This window comes from Nicotiana attenuata, chromosome 7, assembly GCF_001879085.1.
Source record: "Nicotiana attenuata strain UT chromosome 7, NIATTr2, whole genome shotgun sequence".
Lineage (NCBI taxonomy): Eukaryota > Viridiplantae > Streptophyta > Magnoliopsida > Solanales > Solanaceae > Nicotiana > Nicotiana attenuata.
The window spans coordinates 3,527,481-3,547,402 of NC_031995.1; the positions used below are offsets into that span (position 1 = coordinate 3,527,481).

The window sequence follows — 19,922 nt, forward strand, 5'->3', positions numbered from 1 at the left end:
CTCCATCCGCACCCATAAGAGCTTTTCTTCCTACAATACAGACAAATGAGAAGAAACAATCACAGGTAAAGTGTTAGAATTTCCCAAATATGCATATTGAAGATGAGATAGTAAGGGTTTAAGTTTCAATTTTGGGGCCTCCTCAACTGAGGGTTTAGGAGGCGCGCTGATTGGCCTATCCAAAGGCTCAAATTGGGTTCTTTATCTTATGTATTCGCATGATGCATCCAGAATGTGCAACATCTCCTCAACCTCTTCTTCAAGTTCTAAGTGATTGAACAACTTCAATGCCTTTTCTAGTGCATCTTCTTTAAACACCCTTGGATCTGCGGTTATATTTATCTCCACAATCGAAATCATGGCCAGGTCCTCGTAATGAAGAGGCAACTGAATGGCTCGATATACATTAAAGACTGCTTCTTCATTGTCTACCCTCAGGATCATCTTACCTTTTCGGACTTTGATAATTGCATCTGCAGTGGCTAAAAGAAGTCGTCCCAAGATTATAGTGACCAACTCATCAGCCACGTAATCTAGGATGATAAAAGATGCAGGAAAAATAAACTTCCCAATCTGCAGCAAGACGTCCTCAATTACCCCTTCAGGATAAACATAAGACGTATCAGCTAACTGTAACATCACTGTGGTGGGTCTCGGAGCTCCTAAGCCCGATTGTTTGAACACTGACAATGGCATCAGATTGATACTTGCATCCAAATCACACAGGGCTCTACCCACATCAAATTCACCAATCCTCACGGGGATGGTAAAACTACCCGGATCCTTAAGCTTTTGTGGAAGCTTATGTTGAATCCTGGAAGTGCACTCCTCAGTATACAGTCTCAAACTCAGTTAACCTCCTTTTATTTGCCACTATGTCCTTAATATATTTTGCATATTTTGGGACCTCACGGAGCATATCCACCAAAGGGATGTTCAAATGCATCTGCTTCAGCATATCTAGGAATTTGTGAAACATGTGGTCATCATTCTTCTTTCTCAATCTTTGAGGAAAAGGGGGTGGCACCCTCTCTGATTTTTGCTCAGGATCTGTTTTGTTTCTCTCATCTACCTCTATAGGTTTTGGCACTCTTTCTTCTTCGAGCCCAGATTGCTCCTTTTTCTTCTTAGGCACTTCTACCAACTCTCTCCCATTTCTCAACGTCACTGCATTAACTTGAGGATTTTCTTCTATATCACTTGGAAGAGCTCCAGCAGGGCTAATATTCTGATTGTTAGCCATTTGCCCAAACTGCCTCTCTAGATTTCTGAATTCTGTGCGTAATTGTTGATTCTTAGCCATAACTTTCTAATTGTCTATCAAGAGCTTCTTCATCATCTCAGTCAAACCCTCCTCTACTTCCTGTGGGGGTTGAGGTGGATGATTGTAATTCGCCAGAGTCCTGATATTCTGATTTCCACCCCAAGAGAAGTTAGGATAATTCCTTTAATTTGGAATGTATGTGTTATCATATTGAGCATGTTGATTCATTGTCCCACTAGCTTGTTCCCCACGTAGTAGATTGATTCAGGATTTATGGGACATATGTCACTTGTGTGACCTTCACCACATAACTCGCAGCAAGTAGAAATCTGTTGCACATGTTGCATATGTTGTGCATGGTACATTGTCATTTTATTCATCTGATTTGCTAATCTCACTATTTCTGCCCTCATTGCTAAGAAGTCATCAAGATTGTTCACACCTGCTGCCTTTTGTTTAAGTTCTCTTCGTGGTTCCCCATCTCCTTGCCAATTATTATCATTAGCAGTAAAATTGTTTAGCAGGATCTGGATCTCACTATACGGTCTTGCCATGCAACTACCCCCACATTCTGAGTCAAGATTCATCTTTGATGCCTCGTCCAACCCATCAACGAAAGTGTGACCCAACACCTCATCAGTCTGACAATGGTGTGGGCAATCTCTGAGTAGCTTCTAGTATCTTTCCCAAGCTTCTCTAAGAGTCTCACCATCTCATTGTTGAATCTGGCTCCTCAGTGACTTTGTCTGCTTCGTGAGAAAAAACTTGATTAAGAATTTCCTTGCTAGATCATCCCAATTGTGGATTGAGTTCGCGGGCTCCTTTTGTAACCATTGCTTAGCTTCCCCCCATCAGTGAAAAGGGAAACAGTGTCAGCCTGACACAGTCCTTGGAAACGTTTGGATAATTGTAAGTGTCTGTAATTTCCAGGAAGTTCTGAATGTGCCTTTGCGGGTCTTCATGAGATAGCCAACATATTGCCCTGTGGATTGAATCAGTTGTACCATGTACTGTTTGAGTTCAAAGTGACCCGTGATGTCAGGCTTCACAATCGCCTGCGTCATAAGAGCCAGATTGGGCCCTGCAGCTTCTACCACCGGACGCTCTTCATTACCTGCCATCTCTATTGGCTGTGGTTGAACTACGATGTCCAACTCTCTTTCAATTCTTGTTCTAGCTTCGACTTTCCTCCTCACTCTATGAAGTGTTCGTTCGATTTCAGGATCAAGAGGGAGGAGATTGTTTGCTCTTATACTCCTCCGCATTCAAGAGAAGAGCCTGCGTTATCACAAATAAATCAAGCTAAAAAAAATTAAAACTTGAACAAATAACGAATAAAAGCTTAACTTAACTAAATAATCAATAACTAAGTCCCCGGAAACGATGCCAAGAACTTGTTGGGACCAAACACACACGCAAGTATTCTTGGTCGTCAAGTAATAAAGTGACTCGAAAGTCGGATGTCGAACCCACAGAGACTTAGATTGATCGTTAACTAAGCAAACTAAAATCAATCAATTGTCCAGGATAATCAAGAGTGATATTTTTCTATTAATCTAGTATTGCGGAAATTAAACAAATAACAACTAAATAAACAAGAATGCAAATGGGTATGATGAAATTTTACTTGAGAGGAGATGAAAATTCCAGGGTTGTGGTTGGTAATCCTATTAAGTTAAATAATGACACTCGTTAATCCAGATTATCTATGATTGCTAATTAACCGGATCATTTATATGAATAGCATGTTCCCACAATACTACTCGCCTGCCACAATATATCAACCATATATTCCTATGGTATTGAGTCTATCATGAACGAATATAGTACGGTATTTAATTAAGAAAGACTATTAGGTATATTCCTATCCTAACCGCGAAATCTTCCCCCGAGCCACGGGTTCAAAAACAAGCTCTCTCTAATTCTACTCTAATCTAAACACGGCTTTTCCAAGCATAGCATAGATAGTAAGGTGAATTGGTAGCTACAACAATTCACAAATTAAAACTAGAATTAAAAAAACAACCACAAGATGATAATCCAAATTAGCGAAGATGTAAATAATAAATATTAATAATCATGCCAACCACAACCCTAGAACTAGAGTGCTTAGCCACTCATGTTCGTAGTAACAATTTTTTAAGTATTTTGCATAAACAAATTACAAAGAAAAGATAAAGAAATGAAGAACTCTATGATTTTCTCCTCCAAAAGTTGTTACACGTGATGTTCTTGCCTCCGGTCGTAAAACCCCTCTAAAAATAGTATTTATGATTATTTATATGTGTAGGGAATAGAACCAAATGAAATAACCAAATCCAAAACCAAGTAGGAGACAAAATAGGTTTTAAAAATCCGGAAGCAGCTCGCTACAAACCGTGCCTCGCGACCTCTATAGCGCGCTCTACCTCGCTTCAGGCCTTGCCTCACCAGCCCTGTAGCGCGCTTGGCATCTCGCGTCGCCAGCTCAAACGCAAGTTAAATTGCTCGCGCCGCATGCTTTTGAGCGAGAAACGTCCCTTGCCTCGCCTGCTTTTTTCATTTCAATTTTTGTTGCCAACTTTTCATTCCAGTTCTCGTTTCTTTGTTTTTCTTCTTTCTCATTCGTTCTTTCTTCATCAACAATTCTTCTTTTGCCTTGTTTCATTTGTTGTCTTCCTTTAATTTGCTTTTCAAATATTAATCATCACTCCATCATCAAATAATCACGACAAATAATCACGAGCCAATCATGACATAAAAATTATTCCCATCGTCAAATAATCACGACAAATAATCACGAGTCAATCATGACATCAAAATTCCCATCATCAAATAATCACGAGACATTCTTGTAGTGTATAAAATACACATTAAAATCTCTACTTTGCTCTCAATTTCGTCTTTAACGTACCTACACATAAATTAAGCTCAATTAAGCACAAATATAGTGTAGTTTAGCATTAAAGCCCCAACATGTAAGGTAAGTAATGCACTAAAATATGGAATTATCACCAAACACTACCCCACACTTAAATGTTGCTCGTCCTCGAGCAATAAAAATACACTTTATATAGACACGACCTTTTTAAACAATTCTCCTAACTCATCACACCAGGAATCTTAAAAATAGACTAAGCACAAGATTGTAGCATCTTCACCTCAAGATTTGACTCACAAGTACCATGCATTATTCACAACTCACTCACATACTCTAACATAGAGGTCAATGACATCGCCTTTCCTTCATGAATCAAGTTCCCTCACACAATAAAAGAGAGTAGTTCTACACACAATAAAATTTTAAGAGTAATTAGGAACTCAAGATAGAAAGAATTCACTCACTCTCAGAAATAACATTTATATGCTACAAAATATGCACCATAGGCTTGCCCGTAGTGTACTACTCTACTAATCGAGCTCATTTAGTCTAGGATTAAGTAGGTCTTTAATTGGTTGTAATGTAAGTTGCGGGTCGGGTATGATACATTTGGATATAAGAATGACTACACCTCCCTAAGCACTTTAATACATATACTTAAACATTTAAAACCATACTTTTGTCAAACCATAGCTCCACCTTCACATCAATGTATATTAACTCCATACTTCTTTAAGCACAATTACATCAAGAGTTACCACTATCAAGGAATATCTTTCACAGCAATAGAACTATTTTTTTCACTTCAAGTGGCTCTTACTTTTTTCACAATAGTGCACCTTTCTCCTTATTTCATTAGTTCCACTCAAAAGCCAAACCAACCACCCCACACTTTAACTTTTACAAAGTTCATAACAACTCAAGTGCTCCTGAGAGGTTAAAAGGTTCAAATAGATGGTTAATTCAAACAAATTGGTAAGGCTTGTAATGTGGTTGCCGAAGAAACAAGATTACAGGCTCAAAGGGTTTAACTACGATACATAATAATTAGGCGGGTAAAATATATATATCTGGCTCAACAAAGAAACACCTATATCACTTCCAAGACTGAACAACACTACTATTTCGCTTCGAAAACACACGGGACAAGTTCTAGACATCCAATGCAATGCATAGAATTACACACAAACCTCACACACACATGGCACATCACTCACTTAGGATTGGATTCATCAAGACACTCTAGTCAAAGCAGTTAAGAAAAGTTAAGATTATACAATTTAAGGTACTTATACAAGAGTCAAAAACTGAGCCTATGACACGACCCAAATTCCATTATAGGCCGTGATGGCGCCCAACACCGTTGTTAGGCAAGTCAACACTGATCAACTAGTGAATTCCCGTTTTATATAAATTATTAAGTAATAGCTCCTCCTTTCTTGTTAAGATTTAAGAGTTTGAAATTATAACATAAATAAATGGAAACAACGAGTACGAATCATAATCATGTAAGTAAACCAAAATAATAAGTCTACTAGCGTGTGTGCCAAGACCTGGTGTCACAAGTATGTGGGCAATCTAGTAGAATATACAAAACCATGCTAGCCTACTGTCTGAAAGGGGATACACAGAAAATAAAGACATAGGAAAGACTCCAACAGCTGCGGAACGGCTCAAAAGGGCAGCTCACCGGGAAGTCTCGAGCTGTGGAATCAAGTCAACGCGCCGGTCTGATGGCCAGATGCACCTGCCTCAAATCCTGTATAATCAAGTGCAGAAGTATAGCTTGAGTACATAAAAATATGTACCCAGTAAGTATCTAGTCTAACCTGTGACGAGGGGTCGACTTCGACACTTACTAGGGCCAACAATATAATAATATGTCATTCTAATAAGCATGATATACAGAGCTAACAATAAACTCAGAACAAGAAATAACTGAACAGTTCTTCCGTAATATTTAAGAACCCAAACACTTCCTTCATTTAAAATAAATGATCTCTAAAGCAGTAAACTTATACCAATTATAAAAAGGGACTTGCAGTTTTATTATCACACATAAATTCCACCGAGGACGTTGGCCCGATCCGACATAAAAATGTAAACTGTGCACTACCGAGGGTCGAATGGCGCGAACCATAGATGCATCTATTAACCTGCCGAGGCGAACGACCCGCTCCCATGAGAGTAGTGGAAATAGTCACCCCGCTTGCGAAATGTACTTGCGACGCGGTTAAATATAAATATAACAAAATTCTTCTCAATTCTATCAAAATAATAATTTACTTGAAACCTTTGAAATCTTGAAAATTCTCAACTGAGTTCCATTAAATGCAATTCAACAATTATGTTCAGATAACGGTACCCACAAAGCATGGTGTAATCCTAGGACTACCTGGATATAACAAGAATAGTAGCTACGTACGAACTCTTGTCACTTTGTGCGTACATAGCCCCCACAAACAATCATATATTAATTTAGTTCACCTATGGGGAAATTTCTCTCTTACAAGGTTAGAAAAGAGACTTACCTCGCTTCAAGGTCTACTTTCTGGTCCAAGCTTATGCCCAAACCCTCAATTTGGTACCGAACAATCCAAAACTATCCAAATAGTGTAAAAACTAATCAATATAGGCTTAAAAATTTATATCCCAACTATTTAAGTAAGTTCCCAACTTTAATTGCAAGTTTCTTAAAATTCACCCCCGGGCCCACTTGCCCGGATTCCGGAAACCTTCGAAGCAAGTTGTTACCCATAACCTTAGGAACATAAATATATGATTTTCATTAAGTTCCATAATCATTTTCGTGGTAAAACTCCATTTTTATCAAAAACCTAGGTTTTCCTCTAAACCCATGATTTTCACTAATTTTACATGTAATAATCTACCCATAAACTATATATTAAGCTCACATTAGGTAGAAATTACTTACCTCACAATGCTAGGTCAAAATCCCCTCCTTTAGAGCTCTCAAATCGCCTAAGAGTGTAATAAATGACCCCCAAAACGCCTAAGTCCCGATTTTAACCTCACTGCCCTGCTGCCCCCCTTCTTCGCGAACGCGAAAGGGGCCTCGCGTTCGCAAAGGCAATTGACCCTGGCCCTCTGAAGATCCTTCATCGCGAATGTGACCAGGGTCTCGCGAACGCGAAAGATGGCTTGGCCTACCCTTCGCGAACGCGAAGAACAAAACAGCTCCCAGCCCAACTCAGCTACTCTACACGAACGCGAGTCACCTCACGTGAACGCGAAGGTCACTGGCTCAGACCTTCGCGGACGCGGACTAGCTATTGCGAACGCGTAGCACCTTTTCCCCCCCAGCCCAACTCCTTCTACGTGAACGCGATGGTCCATTCGCGTTCGCGAAGAAGGAAACCAGAACTGGACATTTCTGGTGTTTTGCATTTTGCTCTGAGGGGTCCGAAACTCACCCGAGCCACTTGGGACCCCGTCCAAAGGCAGTAATAGGTCTGTAATCATAATACATACTTGCTCGAATTCTCGAAACGCGAAAAACAACAACGAAACCAAGAATCATACCCCAAAACCAAATTGAGTCGAACTTTGAACTTCAAGTTCTTCAATTTACTTCCAATGCGACGAAACGTACTTATATTACTCGAAATGATACTAAATTTTGCGTGCAAGTCTTTAATGATATTACGGAACTATTCCCAGTCTCGGAATTCCATTCGGACCTCGAAATCACAAAAATCCGCTCCAAACCAAAATTAAAGAACTTCAAAATCCTTAAAGATCCAAGTTTCACTATTAGGCGCCAAAATGCTCCTGGGTCATCCAAAACCTGATCCGGACATACGCCCAAGTCCGAAATTATCATAAGATCATATTGGAACCTTCAAATCCCGATTCCAAGTTTGTTTACTCAAAATGTTGACCGAAGTCAATCTTGGCCTTTTAAGACAACCTTAAGGAACCAAGTGTTCCGATTTCAACCCAAACTCTTCCAAATCCTGAACCAACCATCCCCGCAAGTCATAAATTAGTAAAAGCAAGTACGGAAAGTCTTATTTAGGGGAAAGGGGTTCTAGAAAGCAAAACGGCCAGTCGGGTCATTACAGCCCCAAAGTACTCACTATTCTCAAGGCATAACAAAGTCAAGAGATATTGCTTCAATTCAATTCATATCACAATGGATCCTACTCTAGAAAAAATAAAACTACCTACACCCGGTTCAAACAAAACCCTTGTAAAAGAACTGCGGCACAAAGAAAAACCAAGGGGGAGTTACTACACTACCTACAAAGAAATATTTTTATCCTTTTTCTTTAGACTTAAATCCCTCAAGAAAACTGTCTAGGAGATCCATCGTCGGGATAACCCCAACTTTTCTAGTTTTTTTTCGATTTTTTATAGCTACTAAAATACTACACAACTACTAAAACAAAAATAAGAAGTTAACATTTTTCTGTATCCTACTACTAACTATCTAGAGAATTCTCCCACCCCATACTTAAAAGAGTGCAGTGTCCACAATGCACAAATAAAGCAAAATAATAATGAGGGTGGACAAGAAACTCCCTGAAAGGCCAAAGACCGAAGCAATAGCGGCTCACGGTTACTCAGACTTACTCCAGGCATGATCCTTTGTGTGGCACCCCACACATAGTTCTTACCATGTAACTCGCTTTTGCACTCTTCCAATGGGTTTGCTTCTTATTCTTATAATCCTATAAAACAAAAACAACACTACAACAATAATAAGATCAAAAATAAAAATAAAAGAAAGCAGTAAAGATGGGTTGCCTCCCAACAAGCGTTGGTTTAACATCGCGGCACGACACAAAATCTCGTCTAATCATTGGCAAGTAACGCCTTCAACTTCTGACGATCAAAGTCACCTCCATAATAGTGCTTTACTCTTAGTCCGTTAACTAAGAACATTCTCTCGCCACCTAAGACGCGTAACTCAATTGCAAAATGTGGAGTGACTCTTACTACCTCAAACGAGCCCGACCATCTCGATTTGAGCTTCGTTGGAAAGAGTCTCAATTTTGAATTGAACAAGAGAACCAATTGGCCCTGCTCGAACTCGCGATGCTGATATGCCTATCGTGCCAGCGCTTGGTCTTTTCTTTATATAACTTGGCATTCTCATACGCATGCAAGCGAAACTCATCAAGCTCGTTCAATTGCATCAACCGCTTTATACCCGCTAAGTCTGCATCAAATTTCAGCTTCATTATTGCCCAATAAGCCTTGTGCTCAAGTTCCACCGGTAAATGGCATGCTTTCCCATAAACCTGCTGCTAGGGGGAGGTTCCGATGTGAGTTTTGTAGGCGGTACGATATGCCCATAGAGCGTCATCAAGATTTGCATCCCAATCTTTCCTACTTGCACTAACCGTCTTCTCCAGGATCTGCTTTATGTCTCTATTTGGGACTTCAACTTGCCCACTAGTTTGAGGATGGTAAGCGGTTGCAACTCTATGTTTGACCCCATATTGTGCTAGACATTGTCCAAGATCTTGTTACAGAAATAGGTGCTCTTAGGGATGTTCATTTGGATCGGATATCCAAAATCCGAACCGATCCGTTCAATTTCGGGTTTCTGATTTCGGATTGTGTTTATTAAAATTTCGGATTTCGTATCAGATTCGAATTGGTATAATTTTAATACGATCTGATCCGAAATTCGAAATTATTAGGGTATGTATAAATACTAAACTTTAATTTCGGATAGTTAGTACTTCCTTTACATTTTCCTCCAAGTTATTACATTTACAATTGATGGATTTAGCTATATTGGCACCATAGTACCCTCATAATTGCGGAAATATGAATTTTTCTTACTGTATTGCCTCTTTTACAAAGAAAATATACATATGAGTTTGCAACTTTGAGGCATAATAATCCGAAAATTCGATCCGATCCAAACTTTAAAATCCGATACGATATTAATTCGGATCGAATTCGGATTCCATTTTCTAGAATCCAAAATCTGAAATCCGATTCGAAATGTGCTAAATCCGATCCGATTCGATCCATGCACAACCCTAGGTGCCCCCATCACTTATCATCACTCTCGGTGTGCCGAACCTTGTAAAGATATGCTTTTTCACAAATTAGACCACAACCTTAGCATCATTGGTATGAAGAGCTATGGCCTCCACCCACTTCGACACATAATCAACGGCCACCAAAATGTACTTACACCCACTGGACGAGCGAAACAGACCCATAAAATCAACTCCCCAAATATAAAAAATTTCAACCTCCATAATACCGTGTAATGGCATCTCATGCCTTTTCGTAATTGTTCCTGTTCTTTGGAACCTATCATATCTCCTCACGAACTCATGGGCGTCCTTAAACACCCTAGGCCAATAGAAACCCGATTGCAATACCTTAGCTGTTGTTTTGTCACCCGCATGATGACCACCATAAGGTGATGTATGGCATTCATGTAAGATAACATTTATTTCAGATTCATGCACGCATCTTCTCATTAGCTGATCAATATAAGGTTTGAACAGGAACGACTCATCCCACACATATGACCTCACATCTCGCAAGAAATTCTTTTTAGCATGAGGTTCAAGAACAAGCGGCATCTCTCCACTTGCCAGATAGTTCACAAAAATCTGCATACCATGGCACCTCCCCAGAAGTAATGGACAACAAATTGCTCATCTAGGATTGTTTCCTTGATGACATCTCCCTCAGCTACATGATCCTGAGTTTCTAACATGGACAAGTGATCAACCACTTGATTCTCCATTCCTTTACGGTCTCGGATCTCCAAGTCAAATTCCTGCAAGAGTAAAACCCAACGGATTAGCCTTGGTTTAGCATCTTTCTTTTCAAACAAATACCTGATGGCTGCATGGTCTGTGTAGACGATGACTTTGGTGCCAACTAAATAGGCCCGAAATTTATCGAACGCCCATACTACAGCAAGCAACTCCTTTTCTATCACAGTATAATTTATTTGAGCGAGAGTGAGAGTCTTGCTTGCGTAGTAAATTGAGTGAAATATTTTGCTCTTCCTCTGGCCCAATGCGGTCCCAATTGCACCATCACTGGTGTCGCACATCAGCTCAAATGGCTCGTTCCAGTCAGGAGCCACTATGATTGGTGCACTCACTAACTTCTTTTTTAGCTCCTCGAATGCTTTTAGACAAGCATCGTCATACTTGAACGACACATCCTTCTCTAACAACCTGCACAAAGGAGAGGAAATTTTTGAGAAATCCTTTATAAATCGGCGATAAAAACCTACATGTCCCAGAAAACTCCTAACTCCTTTCACTGAAATTGGTGGTGGCAACTTTTCAATTGCTTCCACCTTAGCCTTGTCAACTTCCAGTCCATCTTTGAACACCTTGTGTCCCAGCACTATACCTTCACGTTCCATAAAATGACACTTTTCCCAATTCAGTACCGGATTTGTCTCCTCAGACCTGGCAACCACTTTAGCAAGATTGGTTAAGCATTCATCAAAAGAAGGACCAAACACAGAAAAATCATCCATAAAAACCTCCACAAACCGTTCCACCATATCGGTGAAAATAACCATCATACACCTTTGAAAAGTCGCGGGTGCATTACACAACCCGAATGGCATTCTCTTAAATGCATAAGTGCCACAAGGTCATGTAAAAGTGGTCTTTTCTTGATCTTCCGAGGCAATAGCAATCTTATTATACCCCGAATAACCGTCAAGGAAACGGTAGTATTCCTGTCCAGCTAACCTGTCAAGCATTTGATCAATGAAGGGGAGAGGGAAGTGATCTTTTCGTGTAGCATTATTCAACTTCCTATAGTGTATGCAAATTTGCCAACCAGTCACAGTCCTAGTTGGGATTAATTTATTTTGTTCATTTACTACAACAGTCATACCCCCCTTTTTAGGTACAGATTGAAAAGGGCTTACCCACTAGCTACCAGAGATAGGAAAGACTATACCTGCATCGAGCCACTTAATTACTTCTTTTCATACCACCTCTTTCATGATTGGGTTGAGGCGGCGATGATGCTCCACGCTAGGCTTCTGTCCCTCCTCCATGAGTATTTTGTGCATGCAGAATGCAGAGCTAATATCTTTTATGTCAGACATCGTCCAACCAATGGCATGCTTGTGCTCCATCAGTGTTGATACCCAATTTTTTCCTATGTATTTTATACACAAAATGCTTTCAAAATAACATGTACATGCTATTTAAGCATGCCTAAGTGTTTTGGTATTTTTTCCTAATTTTTTAGAAGATTTTAAAATTAATTTATTAGCCATTTTAGTAGTACAAAAGTCAGTAATATTTCCCAAAACTATCAAATTTTGGTGAATAATTTATTTTATTCTCATATTTATACCAAAATATAGTTAAGGTGATTTTTGTATACTTTTACAAATTTATCTGGTATTTTTAAAGCTAAATTGCATACAATTACAATTTTAGCTTATTTTAAGATTAATAGCATTTCTATAATTGTAAAATTGGTTTCAATATTTTTTAATTAATATTTATATATTATTAATTGGTTCAGTACTTTTAATTTGCTTTTAAAATCATTTTTTACTATTTTTATAAAATAAAAGGGGTCAATTGGCTATTTAAAATTTGGCCTCATTTCGTTTCAATTGCAGCCCATTTGCATTTCGATTATAGCCAAATTGACCCCCCCTAATTGACCCAGTTTGAATCCCAACCGGGCTAGCCCAATTCCGTATCCTTAACCCATTTAACTACCCGACCCAAGCCTCCTTTAATCCAGACCGTTGATCAATCTGATCAACGGTCACGATCTCCCCTTTCCATTTTTAATTCCCCAAACCATACCCTATTCCCCCATTTTGTTTAGTCCACTGCCCTTGAATACTCTCCACTCTCAAAACTCTCTCGAAGTTTCTTCGGAACCCTAGCCTGTCTTCGACCCTTTTCCACCATACTTTCACCGGAATGCATGGCTTCTCAGGCCATGGATGGTCTATACTCACCCCTCTCCGCCATTAGACCTTGGGAGTTCGAGGTTTTGAAGTTTGACTTCGATGGTTCTCTCTCAGATCTTCTCAGATCTTTGGTTCCATGGCTTCTCCGGCCATGCTCCGGCATATTCAAGCACGAGAAGCCTGATTCCTGACCTCTTCGACCCAAGATCTAACTTTTCCAAGCCTTTCTCATTTCTAGGGTTTCTCCGAAACCCTAAGTTGTTCGAGGTTTTTCTCTATTTATTTTCTTAGATCTATGGTATGTTTGTGTTCTACTGGACCTCTAAATTGTTTTCCCCAAATTTTCTTTTCAAAATTGTTATTTTTCGATTTAGGGTTTCTGAAAGGTTTTCAAAAAAAATATCTTTATGATTCTTGTTGTTCTTTCCTTTATGTGTGTTTGTCTATATTATGCTCGTATATTTTCTGTTACTACGCATGTGTTATTCTTCTGCTTCTTCTTTTCCTACTATACATGTTACTCCTGTGCTCACATGCTAATCCTTGTTATGTTACTCTTCTACTATATGTGTTTACTGTTGAGTTCTTTGATTTTGTTTGCTTTACTAGACTCTGTTTGTGTTCTTGCTAAGCATGTTTCATCTACTGTGGCTTAAGTTTACACCACCTCTCTTTTCCTCTGAACTTGCTTAAGTTCCGACTTTTCTAAAACATGCTCTTTTATGCTCTTAAATCAGCTTTCTTTCTTTGTTGTTTCAAACCTGCTATCCTATTTGTTTTGTTTCTCATGAGGCTCTGAAACAGACCTTTGAGTCTATTTCAATGGCTTGCCTTCTCATCTCTATGTCTGATTTGGTTAGAAAGCCTAGGATTTGGGGTTTTCTTTGGCAAGTTTGATTTGGTGTTTGGACTAGGGTTCTGCATTGGAACCCCGGACTCTCAGACTCACTATGAGTCTACAAACTGAACTTGTTTTCCCTTTGCTTATGATTCTGAACCTTTCAATATTAGACTCTTTTCTCAGTAACATGACGACCCCTTTGTTTGATTTGTCTGCTTTATATATGAGAAGTTCTTCTTTCAAAAAAGGTTTTGCTAACTACTAATTGATTCTCAATTCCTTTAATGGGGTTTGACTGATTGTTACTGATTTTCTCTAATTGAACCATCTTTACCTTTTCTCGACTTGGTTCACTCGAACAAAAGCCTGCCGCTTTGATTTTACTGGCTGTTTGATTGATTCCCTTTCCTTATTTTACACAAACCGTGTACCATTGGACTTTTGCCTTAAATAACTTCCATGTATTTACCCTTTATTGTACTGCCTGGAAAATATTCTTTCAAATCCCTTTCCTTAATTATTTTTACCCGTTTGAAATCAGAATCCCTTAATTAAAGGGAGATTGATTTCAATGTTATTTCCTTACCTTGTTCTTACTTGTTTGTTGCACTATAAAAGGGGCTCGACCCTTCATCACTAAAACAACTTTTGAACTTTTGAACTCTTGAATCCTAAGTTCAATACTCATACTCTCACACGCATATTCTCAATCACAATACTCTTTCAATTCTCTACTCTCTTTTGAGACTTTTGTACTGCTTTGCTTGCAACTTGGCTTTTCAAGACTGCTGTTTTACTTATTTGTTTTTCCTAAAACTGGTATGTCCCAATTTAATTTCAGCTTCTTCCCCATGTGTTTACTTTACAATTTCCATGTTCTGGTTTACTTTGTTGTTTATACTCTGTATTAAGCATGTTCTTTCTTTTATGTTTACTGCTTGCTATAAAATCCCCATACCCCCATTCCCCTATGTGTGTTGAGTTAAAGTTCATGGCTTGGCCGCATCCAAATTGCTGCCCAGGTCTGAACCTGACCTTCAATAGGTCCTAACTCCCAAACTCAAACTGACAGGCTGGTCAGGGGTGTGCCAGCATCCTAATTGTTGGGCATGACCACTAGTTTGTCATGGCTTTCCCTAATTCCCCCTCTATTGCACTTACACTTATTCTTAGACTCTAAGTTCTGTCCCCCTGAACTTGGACATTTGAGGGCTGGCCCTTCCACACTACACTACAATCTGATCCTGCAAATGTAATTGGGTGTGAGCACTGCCTGGAGTTCATGAAGCTCCTTGGAACTTTGACACACCCAAAGGATGAGAAAGGCTTTGGAAATCTGATCTTTGGAAGTTGGTTTATCTCATGTTTCAGACTAGGAGTCTGAATTAGGCTCTCCTTGGTTGGAACTTTAATTTCTGATATAATTTTTTTTTTGATTCATTCGGGTTGTAATAATTTGTAATAACTACTGGGGGTGTATAGTGAAAAGGGGAGGGTCACTCATGTTATGCATGTGGGTAGACATCATGCTTTAGGTATTTATTTCTGCAATCACAGCCTTTTTTTGCTTATGCATCCACATATAGAAATCCTGCCTATAAGTTTATGCATCCACATATAGAAATCCTGCCTATAAGTTTATGCATCTACATATAGAAATACTGCCTATAAGTTGTTTCATTACTGCATCAGAAACCCTGCCTATAAGTTGTTTCATTACTGCGTTACAAATCCTGTCTATAAGTTATGCATTTCATTAGAAATCATGTCTATAAGTCTCTGTACTTCTGCATATAGAAATCATGATTATAAGTTTCCTGCACTTCTGCACATACACATGTCATTAGGAAAACAATCCATAGGTTAAAAAATAATCAATTGCATCTTAGATACCATGCTCATAGGATTCCTGCACCTACGTAACCGTTTAAAAATCAATAACGCTTAGAATTCATGCCTATAGGAGCAATCTTTTAAATATGATTCACCCGCAAAGTCTAAAATCAGTAATAATATTGTTAACATCCGCAGAATTGGTTTATTTCTAAAGTCAGTAATCTTCTTTAAAATTAGTATGTTTGACCTTGTTAGATATCATGCCTATAGGTTTCACCTAGGCAAACCATTAGGTAATCAATTAGTTATACCAGTCTTTAATAATTACAACCAGCAGGCAGGCCTAATTCGGACATCTTATCTGAAAATATGTGATAAATCAGCCACCCCCTTCACGTAAGTTTAATTGAAGACCTAACCAGTACTTGTAAGTCATGCTAAACAATTTCTGCTTTGAAATGAGGAGGCCTATTTGAGCCTTAACTGCTATGTGTTTTCCCCTCTTTAACTGCTCTTATGTGTTTTTGTTTGTCGCACTAGATTTTGTCCTTTTTAAACTTCAAAAGCCAATATCCCTTCTCTCTAGGATTAGTAGTCCTAACTGCCTCCGGGACTGATAGGATTGGGGCGGGTAGTAGCATGCAATAAGTAACGAGACCATTCCGCGCTTTAGTACCTTAACGGGGTGGGAAAGGGTAGACATGGATATGATGATCACGCGATAACATCACGTGTATAATTGGTTACCGGGTGTTGCGTGGGTGATCCATGTTATTTATAAGCCTAGGACCCCCTCCCTCTTTATGTGTTTACTTCTCTCTTTCAGAATTTTTACATTGCAGTTTTCGGTTCTTTTAAACCCTGCCTTTTGCTTTAATCATTTTAAAAAAAATCTCTTTAAATGTCCAAGTACTTTTTTTTTCTCTCCCAAATTATCGCCCCATTTCATCCCTTTGTCTGATTATTTATATCAATTATTTGACTCCCATTCTTCTGCACTCGTATATTCTTTAAGTAAATTATGAAATTGCCTAATCCCAAATTTCAGCTCGTTTATTTAACTTTTATACTTCCCCTACTTGCAACCATTATATGAGAATTGTCTCGTATGTTTATTTGTTGTTCATACTTAAAGTCACAAGTTGTAGCATGGCCGGGAACCACACTAGTGGATCTTGGGGGGTGCCTAACACCTTCCTCCCGAGATAATTTCAAGCCCTTACCCATTCTCTGGTTCTTCTTCTCTTCATTTCTTTCTTAGTGTCCTAATGCACTTAATCATTAGGTGGCGACTCTTCTAAATCTCAAAACCCAAATTCCCAAAAGGAACAGAGTTGTCCGCCCAAATGTCGTAAACCCGATTTCGCCTTTAGAAAAAGGGGGCATCGACAATCAGCTCCCATAAGAGCTTTTCTTCCTGCAATTCAGACAAATGAGAAGAAACAACCACAGGTAAAGTGTTAGAATTTCCCAAATATGCATAATGAAGATGAGATAGTAAGGGTTTAAGTTTCAATTTTGGGGCCTCCTCAACTGAGGGTTTAGGAGGCTGGCCGATTGGCCTATCCAAAGGCTCAAATTGGGTTCTTTCTCTTATGTATTCGCATGATGCATCCAGAATGTGCAACATCTCCTCAACCTCTTCTTCAAGTTCTAAGTGATTGAACAACGTCAATGCCTTTTCTAGTGCATTTTCTTTAAACGCCCTTGGATCTATGGCTAGTTCATTTATCTCCACAATCGAAATCATGTCCAGGTCCTCGTAATGACGAGGCAACTGAATGGCTCGATATACATTGAAGACTGCTTCTTCATTGTCCACGCTCAGGATCATCTTACCTTCTCGGACTTTGATAATTGCATCTGCAGTGGCTATAAGAGGTCGTCCCAAGATGATAGGGACCAACTCATCAGCCACGTAATCTAGGATGATAAAATCTCTATGAAAAATAAACTTCCCAATCTGCAACAAGACGTCCTCAATTACCCCTTCAGGATAAACATAGGATCTATCAGCTAACTGTAGCATCACTGTGGTGGGTCTTGGAGCTCCTAAGCCCAATTGTTTGAACACTGATAATGGCATCAGATTGATACTTGCACCTAAATCACACAGGGCTCTAACCATATCAAATTCACCATTCACGGGGATGGTAAAACTACCCGGATCCTTAAGCTTTTGTGGAAGCATATTGAATCCTAGAAGTACACTCCTCAGTAAGTGCTACAGTCTCAAACTCAGTTGACCTCCTTTTCTTTGCCACTATGTCCTTAATATATTTTGCATATTTTGGGACCTCACCGAGCATATCCACCAAAGGGATGTTCAAATGTATTAGCTTCACCATATCTAGGAATTTGTGAAACATGTGGTCATCATTCTTCTTTCTCAATCTTTGAGGAAAAGGGGTGGCACCCTCTCTGATTTTTGCTCAGGCTCTGTTTAGTTTCTCTCATCTACCTCTATAGGTTTTGGCACTCTTTCTTCTTCGAGCCCAGATTGCTCTTTTTTCTTCTTTGGCACTTTTACCAACTCTCTCCCATTTCTCAACGTCACTGCATTGACTTGAGGATTTTCTTCTGTATCACTTGGAAGAGCTCCAGCAGGGCTAATATTCTGATTGTTAGCCATTTGCCCAAACTGCCTCTCTTGATTTCTGAATTCTGTGCGTAATTGTTGATTCTCAGCCATAACTTTCTGATTGTCTATCAAGAGCTTTTTCATCCTCTCAGTCAAACTCTCCTCTACTTCCTATGGGGGTTGAGGTGGATGATTGTAATTCGCCTCAGTCCTGATATTCTGATTTCCACCCCAAGAGAAGTTAGGATGATTCCTATTGAGCATGTTGATTCATTGTCCTTCTAGCTTGTTGCCCCACGTAGTAGATTGATTCAGGATTCACGGGACATATGTCACTTGTGTGACCTTCACCACATAACTCGCAGCAAGTAGACATCTGTTGCACATGTTGCATCTGTTGTGCGTGGTGCATTATCATTATATTCATCAGATTTGCTAATCTCGCTATTTCTGCCCTCATTGCTGAGAAGTCATCAAGCTCGATCACACCTGCTGCCTTTTGTTTAAGTGCTCTTCGTGGTTCCCCATCTCCTTGCTAATTATTATCATTAGCAGTAAAATTGTTTAGCAGGATCTGGATCTCACTATACGGTCTGGCCATACTACTACCCCCACATTCTGAGTCAAGATTCATCTTTGATGCCTCGTCCAACCCATCAACGAAAGTGTGACCCAACACCTCATTAGTCTGACAATGGTGTAGGCAATCTCTGAGTAGCTTCTTGTATCTTTCCCAAGCTTGTCTAAGAGTCTCACCATCTCGTTGTTGAAACCCATGAATCTGGCTCCTCAGCGACTTTGTCTGCTTCGTGGGAAAAAACTTGATTAAGAATTTCCTTGCTAGATCATCCCAATTGTGGATTGAGTTCGCGGGCTCCTTTTCTAACCATTGCTTAGCTTCCCCCATCAGTGAAAAAGGGAAACAGTGTCAGTCTGACACATTGCTTGGAAACGTTTGGATAATTGTAAGTGTCTGTAATTTCCAAGAAGTTCTGAATGTGCCTTTACGGGTCTTAATGAGATAGCCAACATATTGCACTGTGGATTGAATCAGCTGTACCATGTACTGCTGTGAGCATGTGATTTTTGCCATGTTTAATTTACTCCTACAAATCCATTAAAATTAGGATTTTCCCTTTAATTATTTGATTTCTAGGAATTAATTGCATAATTTTGGTGTCTTGTTTGCATTTTTTGTCTGCGCATTTTTATTCATAAAAAAAAAATATTAAAAAATATGTTGCATTTTTAATTCATAAAAATACAAAAAAATGTGTAGCATTTTAATTCATAAAAAAATACAAAATATGTTGCATTTTTTGCATTTAGGCATTTAATTTCACAATTCTAGTATTAATTAGGTATTAATTTAGTTTTAAAATAAAAAGAAAATTGCAAAAATAGAGTTTTGAATATTTTAGGGAATACATAGTCTAATTATGTCCTTGTTTTAGCATAAGCAATAAATAAAAAAATATATATAAATACAAAAAGAGAAAAAGAAAGAAAAAGAATTAATAAAGTTGGTCTTGTTAAAGGACCCAAAATTTGGGCCAAACTACAATTCTAGCCCAAAAGAGGACCCAAAATTCGGCCAAGACCCAGCCCAAACATCCCTGATCCGGT

The 19,922-nt window shown here is 39.0% G+C and overlaps 2 protein-coding genes across 2 annotated transcripts; both read right to left on the reverse strand.

Moving 5' to 3' along the window:
- LOC109229785 lies at window positions 202-1,303 on the reverse strand. The gene is made up of 2 exons (XM_019395339.1): window positions 858-1,303; window positions 202-814 (listed from the first exon to the last, which is right to left on the reverse strand). Exons 1-2 carry the CDS (start codon window positions 1,301-1,303, stop codon window positions 202-204), a joined length of 1,059 nt encoding a protein of 352 aa, XP_019250884.1.
- On the reverse strand, window positions 17,085-18,063 carry LOC109229786. Its single transcript, XM_019395340.1, has 2 exons — window positions 17,925-18,063; window positions 17,085-17,818 (listed from the first exon to the last, which is right to left on the reverse strand). Exons 1-2 carry the CDS (start codon window positions 18,061-18,063, stop codon window positions 17,085-17,087), a joined length of 873 nt encoding a protein of 290 aa, XP_019250885.1.